This window comes from Geotrypetes seraphini, chromosome 10 (assembly GCF_902459505.1).
Source record: "Geotrypetes seraphini chromosome 10, aGeoSer1.1, whole genome shotgun sequence".
Lineage (NCBI taxonomy): Eukaryota > Metazoa > Chordata > Amphibia > Gymnophiona > Dermophiidae > Geotrypetes > Geotrypetes seraphini.
In genome coordinates this window covers 140,527,187-140,543,924 of record NC_047093.1, presented here as the reverse complement: position 1 = coordinate 140,543,924, position 16,738 = coordinate 140,527,187, and the positions used below count along the sequence as shown (strand labels likewise).

At 42.0% G+C, this 16,738-nt stretch overlaps 1 protein-coding gene across 4 annotated transcripts in view; it reads right to left on the bottom strand.

The window, feature by feature from the left end:
- Positions 1-1,196: 1,196 nt before the first annotated feature.
- The window catches only part of LOC117367388, a 37,339-nt gene continuing 21,797 nt past the window's right edge, over positions 1,197-16,738 (bottom strand). For 3 of the 4 annotated variants that reach the window (XM_033959870.1, XM_033959871.1, XM_033959873.1), the window contains exons 9-12: positions 15,224-15,913; positions 3,955-4,116; positions 3,045-3,266; positions 1,197-2,963 (exon numbers count right to left, since the gene is read on the bottom strand). In XM_033959870.1, coding sequence (XP_033815761.1) covers positions 2,569-2,963; positions 3,045-3,266; positions 3,955-4,116; positions 15,224-15,913 — 1,469 coding nt within the window. In that variant the 3' untranslated portion in view covers positions 1,197-2,568. The remainder of the gene's footprint in view (positions 2,964-3,044; positions 3,267-3,954; positions 4,117-15,223; positions 15,914-16,738) is intronic. The other variant, XM_033959872.1, reaches the window with a different exon arrangement.

The following is a 16,738-nucleotide window of genomic DNA, read 5'->3' as shown; positions in this document are numbered from 1 at the left end:
ATACTTTAGTTATAATCAGCCACCCAGGGAGTTCTTCCAACTTTGCAACTCCACTTACAGTACCGGTGGCTTCTTGCACTTTGGACTCACTATGCAACGTGGGTTCCCTTTTCAGGTTTGATACACCTTCACTCCCTCGTACATCTCTTCTCGGGAGTGAGTGTCTGTGCCTTTGTACTTCCTAGTGGAGAGGACAAGGCTCTGCATCGGTTTGGCTCACGTCTATATCAGAATGCTATCTTGGCCAACCGGTCTGGTATTTGCCTTTTCCTTCTACCTGAAGCATTTGATGCAACAACTAGCCACGTTCCATAATATCTTCTGGAACGTAAACTCCCAGTTTTTTCAACATTTTATATCAGACTTGCTTCACCTTCGCAAGTGCATGGTTGGATTAGCACACGCCGCCTTTGCCTTGATTTCTCGTGCGGCAGCAATGTCAGTTGCTATGAGGCACTTTGCCTGGCTTAGAGGGTCTCAGCTGGGCATTACCCACCAGGACAGGCTAGCAAATGCACCTTGTTTAGGGGACAATTTATTGCCCTTTCATGGACAAGGCTACGCAGATGTTCTCTGCCACGAGCCCATGAAGCCTCCTCCGTCTTGTTCCTATTCACCTTTGACTCTGTTCCAGTCTCACTCCAGGAGACAAAGCCATAACAGTAACCATGTCAGCAACAACACAACCTGCTCCGTACACATTAATACAGCCATTTTTGACATATTTCTTCAGAGCATAATCAATCTCCGCATGCGCGGTGTGGGAGTTGCAAACTTTCTAAAGTTCTTCAAGCAAGTTTTGCGAAGCTGTCCGCATCCGGGCTCCGTGGATGACATCACCCACATGTTGAGAATAGCTCAAGTTTAAGTTTCAAGTTTAATAAAAATTTTGATTAATCGCTTAATCATATTTCTAAGCGATGAACATTTTAAAAAATTACAGTATTTGGGGGACAATACAATACTTTAACAATATTTTACATCCAAGCGGACTAAAAGACATACTTAACAAACCGTGAACACAAGGAAAAAGGAGAATGAAATACAAATTCCTTAAAGAAAAGTAAGACAATCAGGGTAAAAAACGAAAGGCAGGAAAAACAAAGGTCATAATATTAAACAATAAAAATAAAAATTTTAACCAGCGGACTGTTAACTAATTATCAAAAGCATCCTTAAAAAGAAAAGTTTTTAAATTACTCTTAAATTTCTCCAGATTACGTTCTTCCCTTAAGTAAATAGGGAGAGAATTCCAAATTTGAGGTGCAGTGACTGAAAAAATGAATTGCCGTCTTGTATTAATAACCCTAAGAGAAGGGATCGTCAATAGATTTTGTTCATTGGATCTCAGCGTTCTATTTGGAATATAAGGGATTAATAATTTATAGATGAATGCTGGAGTTTTATAAAACAGGGATTTAAAAGTAAGTATGCATAATTTATATGTTATCTGGTGAGATATAGGAAGCCAATGTGCTTTCCTGATAAGAGGAGTTACATGGTCGAATTTCCTAGTTTTAGTTATAAGTTTAATGGAGGCATTTTGAATAATTTGTAAGCGTTTTATTTCATTCAGAGAAATGCCCTTAAAAAGGGCATTACAATAATCTAGTTTAGAGATCACCAAAGAATGAATGAGAATATTAAGAGATTTTGAGCATAAAAATTGTGAGTGTGAACGAATTTGGCGCAGCCTGTATTACTAATGTGGTCATGGAAAGTCAGTTTATGATCAAAGATCACCCCTAAGATTTTTGTATTGTTAACTGATTGTAGGGGGACATTTTTTATAAAAATAGAAGAAACAAGTTTAGCTGCCTGCTGTCCCTGGATATCACCTGTTATGGTAAGTAACTGCTTTGGGGTAGTAGACAGGTAGGTATAGTAGGTTTTGGGGGAGTTTTGGAGGGCTCACCCTAAATTATAAGGGGGTTATGGTGAGATGTACATCTGGCACCCTTTATGTGAAGTTCACAGCAGTGCACTCTATGGTGCCCCACTGCTCTACTGGGATGGCTGTGTGGCCAGTCCATTACAATGCTAGTCCCTCCCACATTCAGATGTTAGACATCCTAAGGTTGACATCCTGACAGCCAAGATGTCCAAATAGGTCTTTTTATATGTAGTCATCTAGTGGTTTTGAAAATGGATTTTTCCCCACCCCAACATTTGGGCGTATTTTGCGGGAAACATCCAAAGTCGGACTTAGAGCTTCTATCGAAAATGCCCCTCTATGTGCCTTATAGTGGGAGGCAGTCAGTAACATTAGATATGCCTCATGAAGAAGCTGAATATCTTCTTCCTGTCCAGTATCACAGAATTTCCTGTTTTGGAACATCTGCCACTTGTATTCACCATGTTGACATCCTGTTGACCACAGCTTGGCCAAGGATGACTGAATATAATATTTTGATTCAAGGAACAACTTTAGGTTTTCAAGCATGGGCTCAGCAAGTTAAATTTTTCCTTGTTATGTATAAGAATGAATGGCAAAATCTCACCTTCAGTGAACACCCAAAGGCACGTAAACAGGCATCTTATTCAGCCCAGAAGGTTACTGGACCAACTTCAGGAGATCCTACTCTTGGGTCCAGTAAAAAAGATCTCAACCAGTTGATGACGAGCAGGAAACCTGCATCTAATTAGTGGATCCTGAGTCCCTTTCTCTACCACCTCCACCAAGTCCTTCATGTCATCCAACAAGCTCTGGAGGGATTTGTAGCCGTGTCTGGAGAGCTTCAGCTGGTAGCCATGGGCCTTGTGGAACACTCCATCAAACTGCCCAAAGGTGACTCCATGGGGTTGCTGCAACAAGGCCACCAGCACTTCTTCTTTCAGAATGGGATCATGATGTTCATCTGGACATTGGTTTGGTCCTTGTGGGGGTGCTAAGTGGTTAGTCTTCATGGAGGTGGCTTCCTGGATCATTCCTGGAGTCACTTGATTTGGAGACCATGTCAAAGCTAAAAGGAAAATAGAGGATACTTATTACCTCAGTATAAAAAAGAGGGAAAAGCAAAGAGTTCAATGGCATCATGTCCTACCTTTCTTTAATTTTACAAAGCATGTGCTCCATTTTCCAGAATACGAGAGCTTGATGTTGGGCACTCTCTGAAGGAAACTTTTCATGTCAATGCAGCCCTGGTCTTTTCTGAGTTTCTCCAAATCTATCCTGTACTTTCTTTTCAAGATCTCATTCAGTTTTACAACCCTTATCCCAGACGCAAATTCTGGTAGAGAAAGTAACTTTCCAATCATATTGAGGCCTACCAAGGAAGAAAGACCATGGTCAATTGGGATGGGCTGTTGTTGCAAATCCACAGGAAGAGTCAATGACATATCCTATCATGTTGCATGTCGTTACCAAATGAAAACAAGCAGAAAAATAAAGCATTTTGTGTTTTGTTGTTCATTGGTAATAGTGTCCACTCTTTGGAAATAGTGTGGATTATGAGGAAAGAGGGCACACTGTTTTAGAAAGCGTGATACAGTAGTAGGACTACCATGAAGTGTGACTGTGCAACTTTCTGCATGCATGTGTGTCCCATTGGGAAGAGTATGCCTTCTTTCTGAAATAATGCATCTTCTTTCCACATGGTATGCACTATTTCCAAAGAGAGCACCCTGTTATTGGAAACTGCCAGAAAAACCAGAATGAAACTCATATTTCCATGAACGACATGGGGGAACCACATGACATGAAATTTTTCTGGCTGCCCGTCCCTAATGGTCAATGCTGATCTTTAGGCTGAAAGTTGGGTTTACCGACTCACTCAATTTCAAAGATGCTGGAGCGACAAGTGCAAAGAATTAAAGGAGCAAAACTAGACATTACTCATTCTGTTCAGTTTTAACTGGGCCATGTAAGATTGATTAGTCTTGGACACCCCATTGTACACAATCTGAGACCTTGCATCCGGAAATCACCCTACCATACCGGAAGAAAGGCATTACCTGGTGTGGTCTTCAGGTCAAAAGCTGTTGCTGCTGATTTTGGAGGGATCACTGCGCTCTTTGGAAGGCCATCTTGAGGTTTCCTCAAATAATGATCTGACGTGGAGGCGGGTGCAGACAAAATGAGGGAGGAATGTGAGGGGCCTGGTTCCTCTTTGAACTCTGAAGAAAACAAACACTTATCAATGGATTCAAGAACAGCACAAGGTCCCCATAACCACATTGTGATGGTATAGCACCCGCTAGGTTCCTCATTCAACTTCCTCTCCCATGCACCCAAACCCAGTTTCAAAAGCATTCCAAGAGGATTGATAGGACTGTTCATTCTGAGGCTTTAAACCAGTTTCCAAATTCATTTAGTGAGATGTTTCAAAAGGCAAGGCAGTATTGAATGCTATGTTAAAAAGATGTATTTAACAACATCTTGGAAACTGGACATTTTGATACTATAAAGACAACCCTAGGGAAGCTAGGAGGTGAAGTGGAGAAGCCTGTTTTTGATGGTCCTGCTCAAGATTCTCAAATAGGGCCTACTAAAATGTGGATACCATAAGAATCTAAGCGTTGTCATACTGGAACAGACCAAAGGTGTGTCAAGCCCAGTATCCTGTTTCCAACAGTCACAGGTCACAAGTACATGGCAAAATCCCAAGAAACAAGCAGTGGATTTCCCCAAGCCATTTCAATAATAGCTTATGGAATTTTGGTTTAGGAAATTATCCAAACCTTTTTTTTAAACCCTGCTAAGTTAACTGTTTTCACCACAATCTTCAGCAACGAATTCCAGAGTTTAATTACATATTGAGTGAAAAAATAGTTTTTCCAGTTTGTTTTAAATCTACTACTTAGTAGCTTCATCGCATGCCCCCTAGTATAGCATTTTTGGAAAGAGTAAACAAGTGACTCACATCTACCCGTACTAATCCACTCACTGTTTTATAGCACTCTATCATTTCTCCCCTGAGCCATCTCTTCTCCGGGCTGAAGAGCCCTGGCTGCTTTAGCCTTTCCTCACAGAGAAGTCGTCCCATCCCTTTTATCATTTTCATTGCCCTTCTCTGTGCCTTTTCTAATTCTGCTATATCTTTTTTGAGATATGGCGACCAGAATTGAACACATTTGAGGATAGAGCGATATAAAGGCATTATAACATAGTCTAATTACTATGTATGTTCTCTTGTACACTGCCAAGAGCTTTGGATTATGAGGTATAAAACTGTATAAATAATACATTTTCATCTCTGTTTTTCATTTCTTTCCTGATAATTCCTAACATTCTATTTGCTTTCTTAGCTGCTACTGCATACTGAGCTGAGGGTTTCAACATATCCTAACGAGGAACACTGCATCACATACCTATAGCTTGGGTTCCTCTTTCCCACATGCATCACTTTGCACTTGCTCACATTAAACGTCATCTGCCATTTTGATGCCCAGTCTCACAAGGTCCTCTTGCAATTTTCCACAATCCTCTTGTAATTTAATTTTCTCACTAGTTATTCCCAGCACAGACCCCTGGGGAACCCCACTATTTACCCTTCTCCATTGAGAATATTGACCATTTAAACCCACTCTCTGTTTTCTGTCTTTCAACCAGTTTTAAGTCCATAAAAGGATATTACCTCCTATCCCATAACTTTCTAATTTCCTCAGAAGTCTTTCATGAGGTACTTTGTCAAATGCCTTTTGAAAATCCAAATACACAATATCAACTGGCTTACCTTTATCCACATGTTCATTCACCCCTTCAAAGAAATGCAGTAGATTGGTGAGGCAAGGTTTCCTTTGACTAAAACCATGTTGGCTCTCTCTCATTAATCCATGCTTACGTATATGTTCTGTCATTTTGCTCTTTATAATAGTCTCTACTATTTTGCCTGGCACCGACGTCAGACTCACCGGTCTATAATTTCCGGTATCACCTCTGGAACTCTTTTTAAAAAATTGCTGTTACATAAGAACAGCCTTACTGGGTCTGACAATTGGTCCATCTCGCCCAGTATCCTGTCTTCACGGTGGCCAATCTGGGTCACAAGCACCTGGCAAAAACCCAAATAGTAGCAGCATTCCATGCTACTGATTCAGGGCAAGCAGTGGCTTCCCCCATGTCTGTATCAATAGAAGACTATGGAATTTTCTTCCAAGAACTTGTCCAAACCTTTTTTTTTTTTAACCGCTCTTTCCACATCCTCTGGCAATATATAGTAACATAGTAGATGACGGCAGATAAAGACCCGAATGGTCCATCCAGTCTGCCCAACCTGATTCAATTTAAAATTTTTTTAATTTTTTTTTTTTTTCTTCTTAGCTATTTCTGGGCAAGAATCCAAAGCTTTACCCTGTACTGTGCTTGGGTTCCAACTGTCGAAATCTCTTTTAAGACTTACTCCAGCCCATCTACACCCTCCCAGCCACTGAAGCCCTCCCCTGCCCATCCTCCACCAAACGGCCTTTTTTTTCTTCTTAGCTATTTCTGGGCAAGAATCCAAAGCTTTACCCGGTACTGTGCTTGGGTTCCAACTGTCGAAATCTCTGTTAAGACTTACTCCAGCCCATCTACACCCTCCCAGCCATTGAAGCCTTCCCCTGCCCATCCTCCACCAAACGGCCTTACACAGACACAGACCGTGCAAGTCTGCCCAGTAACTGGCTTAGTTCAATATTTAATATTATTTTCTGATTCTAAATCTTCTGTGTTCATCCCATGCTTCTTTGAACTCAGTCACAGTTTTACTCTCCACCACCTTTCTCGGGAGCTCATTCCAGGCATCCACTACCCTCTCCGTAAAGTAGAATTTCCTAACATTTCCCCTGAATCTACCACCCCTCAACCTCAAATTATGTCCTCTGGTTTTACCATTTTCCTTTCTCTGGAAAAGATTTTGTTCTACGTTAATACCCTTCAAGTATTTGAAAGTCTGAATCATATCTCCCCTGTCTATCCTTTCCTCTAGGGTATACATATTTAGGGCTTCCAGTCTCTCCTCATACGTCTTCTGGCACAAGCCTCCTATCATTTTCGTCGCCCTCCTCTGGACCGCCTCAAGTCTTCTTACGTCTTTTGCCAGATACGGTCTCCAAAACTGAACACAATACTCCAAGTGGGGCCTCACCAATGACCTGTACAGGGGCATCAACACCTTCTTCCTTCTACTGACTATGCCTCTCTTTATACAGCCCAGCATCCTTCTGGCAGCAGCCACTGCCTTGTCACACTGCTTTTTCGCCTTTAGATCATCGGACACTATAACCCCAAGGTCCTTCTCCCCGTCCGTGCATATCAGCTTCTCTCCTCCCAGCATATATGGTTCCTTCCTATTATTAATCCCCAAATGCATTACTCTGCATTTCTTTGCATTGAATTTTAGTTGCCAGGCATTAGACCATTCCTCTAACTTTTGCAGATCCTTTTTCATATTTTCCACTCCCTCTTCGGTGTCTACTCTGTTACAAATCTTGGTATCGTCTGCAAAAAGGCACACTTTTCCTTCTAACCCTTCAGCAATGTCACTTACATACATATTGAACAGGATTGGCCCCAGTACCGAACCCTGAGGGACTCCACTAGTCACCTTTCCTTCCTTCGAGCGACTTCCATTAACCACCACCCTCTGGCGTCTGTTCGACAGCCAGTTTCTAACCCAGTTCACCACTTTGGGTCCTAACTTCAGCCCTTCAAGTTTGTTCAACAGCCTCCTATGAGGAACTGTATCAAAGGCTTTGCTGAAATCCAAGTAAATTACATCTAGTATATATCCTCGATCCAGCTCTCTGGTCACCCAATCAAAAAATTCGATCAGGTTCATTTGGCACGATTTACCTTTTGTAAAGCCATGTTGCCTTGGATCCTGTAACCCATTAGATTCAAGGAAGTACACTATCCTTTCTTTCAGCAACACTTCCATTATTTTTCCAACAGCTGAAGTGAGGTTCACCGGCCTGTAGTTTCCTGCTTCATCCCGTGACCACTTTTATGAATAGGGACTAAACTAAACTAAACTAACTAAACTAAGCCTTAGGTTTATATACCGCATCTTCTCCACTGAAGTGGAGCTCGACACGGTTTACAGAGTTTTAAAAAAATATGGGAAGAGAGAAGAGAAAGAGTTTACAAAGCATAAAAAGAGGGGATGTAATCAGGAGAAGAGATTATTATATGCTAGAGAAAAGCCAGGTTTTCAGTTGTTTTCTGAATAGTTGGAGGGAGTCCAGGTTCCGCAGCGGGACAGTGAGGTCGTTCCAGAGGCCGGTGATTTTGGAGAGGAGGGATCTACCCAGTTTACCTGCGTAGAGGATGCCGTGTAGAGAGGGGACCACATCCGCTCTCTTCCAATCCCCAGGAATCACTCCCGTCTCCAGAGATTTGTTGAACAAGTCTTTAATAGGACTCGCCAGAACCTCTCTGAGCTCCCTTAGTATCCTGGGATGGATCCAGTCTGGTCCCATTGCTTTGTCCACCTTCAGTTTTTCAAGTTGCTCATAAACACCCTCCTCCGTGAACGGCGCAGAATCTACTCCATTTTCTCGTGTAACTTTGCCAGACAATCTCGGTCCTTCTCCAGGATTTTCTTCTGTGAACACAGAACAGAAGTATTTGTTTAGCACATTTGCTTTCTCCTCATCACTCTCCACATATTTGTTCCCAGCATCTTTTAGCCTAGCAATTCCATTTTTTATCTTCCTCCTTTCACTAATATATCAGAAAAAATTTTTATCTCCCTTTTTTTACATTTTTAGCCATTTGTTCTTCCGCCTGTGCCTTCGCCAAACGTATCTCTCTCTTGGCTTCTTTCAGTTTCACCCTGTAGTCCTTTCTACTCTCCTCTTCTTGGGTTTTTTTATATTTCAACTCTTTCGCCTTTATTTTCTCAGCCACTAGGTTGGAGAACCATATCGGCTTCCTTTTTCTCTTGTTTTTATTGATTTTCTTCACATAAAGGTCCGTAGCCATTTTTATCGCTCCTTTCAGCTTAGACCACTGTCTTTCCACTTCTCTTATGTCCTCCCATCCTAACAGTTCTTTCTTCATGTACTTTCCCATTGCATTAAAGTCCGTACGTTTGAAATCTAGGACTTTAAGTATCGTGCGGCCGCTCTCCACTTTAGCCGTTATATCAAACCAAACCGTTTGATGATCGCTACTTCCCAGGTGAGCACCCACTCGAACATTAGAGATACTCTCTCCATTTGTGAGGACCAGATCCAATATCGCTTTTTCCCTTGTGGGTTCCGTCACCATTTGTCTGAGCAGAGCCTCTTGAAAGGCATCCACAATCTCCCTACTTCTTTCCGATTCCGCAGACGGAACATTCCAGTCCGCATCCGGCAGGTTGAAATCTCCCAACAGCAGAACCTCCTCTTTCCTTCCAAACTTTTGGATATCCACAATCAGATCCGTATCAAGTTGCTGCGATTGAGTCGGAGGTCTGTAGACTACACCCACGTAGATAGAAGTTCCATCTTCTCTTTTCAGAGCAATCCATATCACTTCTTCCTCTCCCCAGGTCCCTTGCATTTCGGTCGCTTGGATATTGATCTTTACATAGAGAGCTACTCCTCCACCTTTATGACCATCTCTGTCCTTCCTAAAAAGATTATATCCCGGTATGTTTGCATCCCATCCATGTGATTCACTGAACCATGTCTCTGTGATAGCAACAATATCTAGATCTGCCTCTAACATCAGGGCTTGCAGATCATGAACTTTGTTGCTTAGACTGCGAGCATTTGTGGTCATCGCTTTCCAGCTATTTTTCAGCGATAATCTCCTTTTTCGTATGGATTTTTGTGTCGTTTCACTTTCCGTTGCAATACTAAGAAATGAGTTGCTGATATTGCTTATGTTGCAGCCTTTACTATTATCACATCTTTTCTTTTGCCGGGGGTGGTCTCTATAATTGTCCTTCGTACATACACCACCCCCACCTTCTAGTTTAAATGCCTAGAAAAATATTGTCTAAATTTCTCTGCAAGGTTTCTTTTTCCTGCTGTAGTAATATGTAGCCCATCAGTGCAATATAGCTTCTTGTCCTTCCATGTATTTCCCCATCCTCCTATGTACTTGAAGCCTTCTTGATGACACCAGGCTCTGAGCCATCTATTAAAGTCCTCTGTGTTTTTCACTCTTTGCTCTCCCTTTCCATATGCAGGCAGTATTTCAGAAGAAGCTAAAGTCTTTACAAAAGGTTTCACGCCCTCACCAAGCTCCCGAAAAGCTTTCTGTGCTGCAAGTGTGGAGTTGTTGGCCAGGTCATTTGTTCCCAGATGGATAACAACATCAGTGTTAAAATCCTTAGTTTCTTCCTTAATTATAGTCAGTATTTGCCTGGAACTCCTGGTAGCTGAGGATCCTGGAAGACATTTCACTATTTTGGTCTCCTCGCCCTGTGTTCCAAGGTTAATGCCTCTGATGATGGAATCCCCCAACAGTAATAGTTTTCTGTTTTTGGCTTTTTTATTTGTACTTAGGGTGCGCTTGTTCTCTTGAGTTACCTTCATTGGTTCCAGTCCCACCTCCCTTCTGTTTTCCTGAGTATCGCAGTGCACTAGTGGAGTGAAGGAATTCTGTAGAGGTAATATTAGTGAAGGTGGATGTTTCTGTGTTACATGTCGCAGTCTTCCTGAGCCTACTGTGACCCATTTATTCCTGGGCTGTTTTATTCTTTGAGGTAGAGGTGGTAAGTTGGTATGATTTTGTGGAATGATGGAAGCTGCTTTAATTGTATTCAATTCCTGTTTAAGTTTGCAGAGCTCCTCCTTAATACTGGCAAGTTGAAGACAGATGGGGCAAGCCTTAAGCCTCCAAATAGTATGTCTTGGAATTAAAGCACCACAGTGATTGCATAGAATAAAGGTCATCTTGATTGGTTGTGAAGTCCTGATTATATGGGTCTCTATATGTGAATAGTGGTCCCTGGGGTTGGTGGGACTATAAGTCTTACCCTTATTCCTATGAAGGGAAAGAGCAAATAAGATTTAACAGAGGAAAGAGAAGGGGTTATTTTTTGTGCTTTTTTGGTTTTTTTTTTAGTAAGAAACAGGGATGAGAAGAGAAATTAAGCAGATATAATGCTGAAAACCACTGAGAAGAGCAGAATATGGAAAAGCAGAGCAACTTATCTATTGAGTTCCAGAGCAGCCTTGTTCACAGTAATGTCCCAAAGATAATGCAATTAACCTTAGAAGTAAAACAGAGCCCCTCCCTTCTCCACCTAATCAGCAGAAAACAATGGCTGAATACTAGTAAGACAGAATATAAGCAATGCATTCCACAGCTTAACTATTCTCTGAATGAAAAAATATTCCTCCTATTGGATTTAAAACTACTTCCCTGTAACTTCATCAAATGTCCCCTAGTCTTTGTAAATTTTGCTGGAGTAAACAATTGATCCACTTGTACCCGTTCAACATACCTCAGGATTTTGTAGACTTCAATCATATCTCCCCTCAGCCGTCTCTTTTCCAAGCTGCAGAGCCCTAACCTCTTTTGTGTTTCCTAATACAAGAGGAGTTTCATCCCCTTTATCATCTTGGTTGCTCTTCTTTGAACCTTTTCTAGTGCCGCTATATCTTTTTTTTGAGATAAGGAGACCAGAATTGAACGCAGTACTCAAGGTGAGGTTGCACCATGGAGCGATACAGAGGCATTATAACATTCTTAGTCTTATTTAACATTTCTTTTCTAATAATTCCTAGCATCTTGTTTGCTTTTTTGGCTGTCGCCACACATTGGGTGGAAAGTTTCAGCGTATTGTCTACAATGACACCCAGATCTTTTTCTTGGGTGCTCACCCCCAAGGTGGACCCTGACATCTGGTAACTATGATTTGAGTTATTCTTCCCAATATGCATCACTTTCCATTTGTCCACATTAAATTTCATCTGCCATTTGGACGCCCAGTCTTCTAATTTCCTAAGGTTTTGACTGCAATTTTTCAATCTGGCCACTCTCCAGTCTTCCGGTTCCATGCTGGATTTTAAAGATAAATTACAAATCACTAACAATAGCTCTCAAGTTCATTTTTCAATTCTATCAGCACTCTGGGATGTACACCATCCAGTCCAGGTGATCTGCTATTGTTCAATTTGTCAAACTGACCCATTACATCTTCCAGTGTTACAGACGTTTGTTTCAGTTTCTCTGGCTCATCAGCAATGAATACCATTTCTGGCACTGGTATGTCTCCCACATCTTCCTCGGTGAAGACTAAAGCAAAGAATTCATTTAATCTCTCTGTTATGGCCTTGCCTTCCCTGAGCGCCTCTTTTACTCCTTGGTCATCTAGCAGTCCGATTCTTTTCCTATAAAGTTCTTACTTTGTGTTTTTGCTTCCAGTGCAATCTTCTTTTCAAGGTCTCTCTTTGCCTTCCTTATCAGTGCCTTGCATTTGACTTGCCATTCTAGACACTGTTTATAATTATTTTCAGCCAGATCCTTTTTCCACTTTCTTGAAAGATTCTTTTTTAGCTCCAATAGCTTCCTTCACCTCACTCATTAACCAGGTCAGCTGCCGTTTGGTCTTCCTTCCTCCTTTTTTAATACATGGTATATATCTAGTCTGGGCTTCCAGGATAGTATTCTTGAATAACATCCATGCCTGATGTAAATTTTTGACCTTTAAAGCTGCTCCTCTTTCCTTTTTAACCATTCTCCTCATGTTTTCATAGTCTCCTTTTTTTTAAAGTGCTATTGTATTGGATTTCCTGTGTGAACTTATTCCAGGGATTATATTAAATCTAATCATGTTATAATCAATGTTACCATATAGTCCCCAACCCCATTACCTCCTGCACCAATTCATGCGTTACACTAAGTTCTAGGTCTAGAATTGCTACACCTGTCTATTCCTGAACCAGCTGCTCCATAAAACAGTCCTTGATTTCCTCAAGGAATTTTATCTCCTTAGCATGCCCTGATCTTACATTTACCCAGTCAATATCAGGGTAGTTGAAATCACCCATTATTATTGTGTTACCCAGTTTGTTAGCCTCCCTAATTTTTGATAATATTTCAGTATCTGTTTGTTCATCCTACCAACATCCTTTACCCCTTTGCACATGAAATTTCTACTCATAGGGATTCTAAGTATGTTTCAGATCCTGTAGAATTTGATTCAAGGCCCTCCTTAACATATAGCACTATGCCTCTACCCACTGTGATATAGTTTTCACAAAGGTTTGACAGTGTTCCATTGGTTATCTTCCTTCCACCAACTCTCCCATTTTGTTTCTTAGACTTCTGGCATTTCAAACAATGTCATATCTATTTACTATTTGCTCAGCAGTTGGCATGGATCATTTGCAGTCTTTAAAATCAGCCTGCTCTGTATTTAAGGAACTTAGTCTACTGTGCCTGTCTTCCCTTTTATGGTGATATCTTTTCAAGATACCTTGTTCCGAACCATGCTCTTTTGAGTGACTCTCAGCATTTCCCCAATTTCTAGTTTAAAAGCTGCTCTATCTCCTTTTTAAATGTTGATACCAGCAGCCTGCTTCCACTCTGGTTAAGATGGAGTCCATCTTTGCAGAATAGGCTACCCCTTCCCAAGACTGTTGCTTAGTTCTTAAGAAATCTAAAACCCTCTCCCTGCACTATCACCTCATCCACGTAGAGACTCCAGAGCGCTGCCTGTCTCTTGGGTCCTGCGCATGGAACAGGAAGCATTTCTGAAAAAGCTACTCTGGAGGTTCTGGATTTTAGCTTCCTACCTACTCTCAGGCCTTTCACTTAGCCATCTCGCTCCCCTCCAATCTGTCCAGAATTCGTCTGCAGAACTCATATTCTGGAAGAGCCGCTTTACTCAAGTTGATCCTCTCCTAAAATCACTTCATTGGCTTCCCATCTGTCTCTGAATACAATTCAAACTCTTCTTACTGACATACAAATGCACTCACTCAGCTGCCCCTCACTATCTCTCCCCTCTTTGTTCCCCCCTGTGAGCTCCACTCAGCTGGTAAGTCCCTCCTATCTGTGCCCTTCTCTTCAACTGCCATCCCTTCTGCCTCGTTGCATCGTATGCTTGGAACAAGCTGCCTGAATCCCTACGGCGGGCTCCGTCTCTGGCAGGGTTCAAGGCCCAGTTAAAAGCCCACCTCTTCCAGAGTTCTTTCAACTCCTAATTCCTCTCACCTGGGGTTCTGTATCCCCTGCTCTTTATGTCACATCTGTCTGTCCAAGTTAGATTGTAAGCTCTTGTGAGCAGGGACTGTCTATAAATGTCAAAATGTAGTGCTGCATATGCCTTTCAGTGCTATATATAGTAAGTGATAAGTAGTAATACCTAAGAGCCTATATTGGGCTTCCAGAGCCTCCTTATCACATTTTCCTATGTCATTGTTACCGACATGTACCAAGACAGCAGGCTTCTCCCAAGCACTGTTTAAAATCTTATCTAGGTAACGCGTGAGGTCCTCCATCTTCATAATAGACAGGAAAGTGACTAAGCGATCTTCACATCTACCAGACAATCAGCTATCTACAGTATGTACCTAATGATTGAATCTCCCACTATAAGAGCCACCCTAACCCTTCCTTCTTAGGCAGAAGCCCCTGGAGGCACATCCTCAGTGTGAGAGGATATTGCATCTCCTGGTAGCAGATCCTGATTACAGAATTCCTACTTCACCAGGGTGACACTCTTCTTTAAGAAGACCAATCTCTGCCAGACTGCAGGTGGGACTTCTCTACAACCTCCCTGCAGGTCTCCTCTATGTACCTCTCTGTCTCCCTCAGCTCCTCCAAGTCTGCTACTCTTGCTTCAAGAGATCGGACCCGTTTCCTGAGTGCTAGGAGCTCTTTGCACCGAGCACACACATACGACCTCTCACAAACGGGGAGATAATCAAACATGTGACACTCAGTGCAAAAGAATGGATAGCCCCCATCTTGCTGCTGGATTGTTGCCTGCATCTTAATACAATATTGGCGATTTATTTAAGTTGCTAAGGGAATTGGAATATGTACACTAAGGTCCCCTAGGAATGCTAGTTATATGTTAGGCTATGATAATATTTAGTTTTTTATTATTATTTTGTAATGTTGTAATTGGCAGGTTACCCTTCAAGGATTAAGTAGACTATTTCTTAAGACCTAATTACTTGCTAATAGAGATGGCCTAATTACTTTTTTTGCCTTTTAATTGGTTCAAAGGCTTATAAATCAGAGATCAGGCTAGTTCAATATGGATGGAATGAAGGGAACCGGACAATATACATCAAGGAAAAATAAATAATATGAGATTATCCTTCAATGGAGCAGTCTCATTGCTACCTGTACTTGGTAAGTTACTCATGGGTAACTCTCCCGATGGATTGTATCTTGTTGGTTCCTCATGTTTCTGCATCTTCAGTCGTGTAGAGTCAGTGCTGGTCAGTGATGCTGGGGGACTAGTGAAACTGACCCTAACTGATCCTTCTGGGAGCCAGACGGTTGGTTTCGGAAACCAGTATGGAGTCTGGAAATTGGGTCTGGGCATAGGCAAGGGATTTCTAACCCTGAAGCGGGTTCTGGGGACAGATATTGGCGTGTTTTCCCTTGGCTGGTTTGGAAAGGATTTGGGCAGTGGCAACACTTTGGTGATCGAAGAAGTGCTTGTCAAAGGCTCAGATGATAGGTGTGACCCACATTGTGGTCGAACCAATGGACCAATAGGGAGAGGGACGGGAGGCAGCTGGACTGTTGATGCTTTATTCAATGGAAGGCTTTGGTCTTCTTGGCTTTGTCTTGTCTGTTGACTTAATGAAGAGTTGGTTGCTGGTAAGTGCTTCAGAGCATGAGTTGTTTGAGATATATTAGAGGGCTTCTCCTTGCAAAGGGGAGGAGGTATGGATTTCAGAAGTTGGGTAGCAAAGCAGTTCCCCAGATTTTCCTCCATGAATTCACTGGCAGATTGGACTGGCAACAAGGGAGTACTAGACGCACCTTGTTGGGGAAACACATGGCCTGTTTCTTCCTTGAGACCTAAATTTCATTAAATAAAAAACAATTAATGCAAGTCAAGGCTGTTTTAATACGCCTAGCTTTAAAGGAAACAACTTGGACCCAGATGTGAGGTATGTGGAGCCTTACCCTCAAATTTAGCCCCCCCCTTTTACAAAACCGTAGAGCAGTTTTTAGCACTCGCTATAGCGGCAAGAGCTTTGATGCTCATAGGAATTCTATGAGCATCAAACCTGTTACCATCACAGCTGGCGCTAAAAACCGCACTATGGTTTTGCAAAAGGGAGGGGGGGGTAATTATTTGAGATCCTGTTACATATGCCATATTAAAATATCTGCATCAATATTCAGCTGCTTAAGTCAACATTGTTTCTAAAATACAGATATTCAGTCCTGGGAGCTGGATTACAGCTGGTATTTTGAAGATACAGAAAGTAGGATAGGCTAGTGGTGAGGATGGGGGGAGAAGAGACTTGAGAGAGAGAGGGAGTGATGGGAATGGACTGAAGAAGGAAGAGTTTGAGGAGGAGAAACCCTAGGGGAAGTGGAGAAAAAGTGTTGATGCTGGGATGGTGAAGCAGTGAGAATGGGTGAGGAGTGCAAGATGGGAGATGGGAGTTGGAAGGAGTGGGGACAGAAAGATGGAGAAAAGATAGAGAATGGTGAAGCGGGCTTGGTGTATTCATCATTGGTCCGATTTGCTTACAAGCTTTAGGCTGTGGTGAACCTCACTGAGTATGTCAAATTCTATTCTATATACGAGATAAGGAGTACTTAACTTTTGCCCAGCTCTAATCACTACGCCACACTCTCCTCGAAAGTTCCCAAAAATCTGGTAACCCTAAC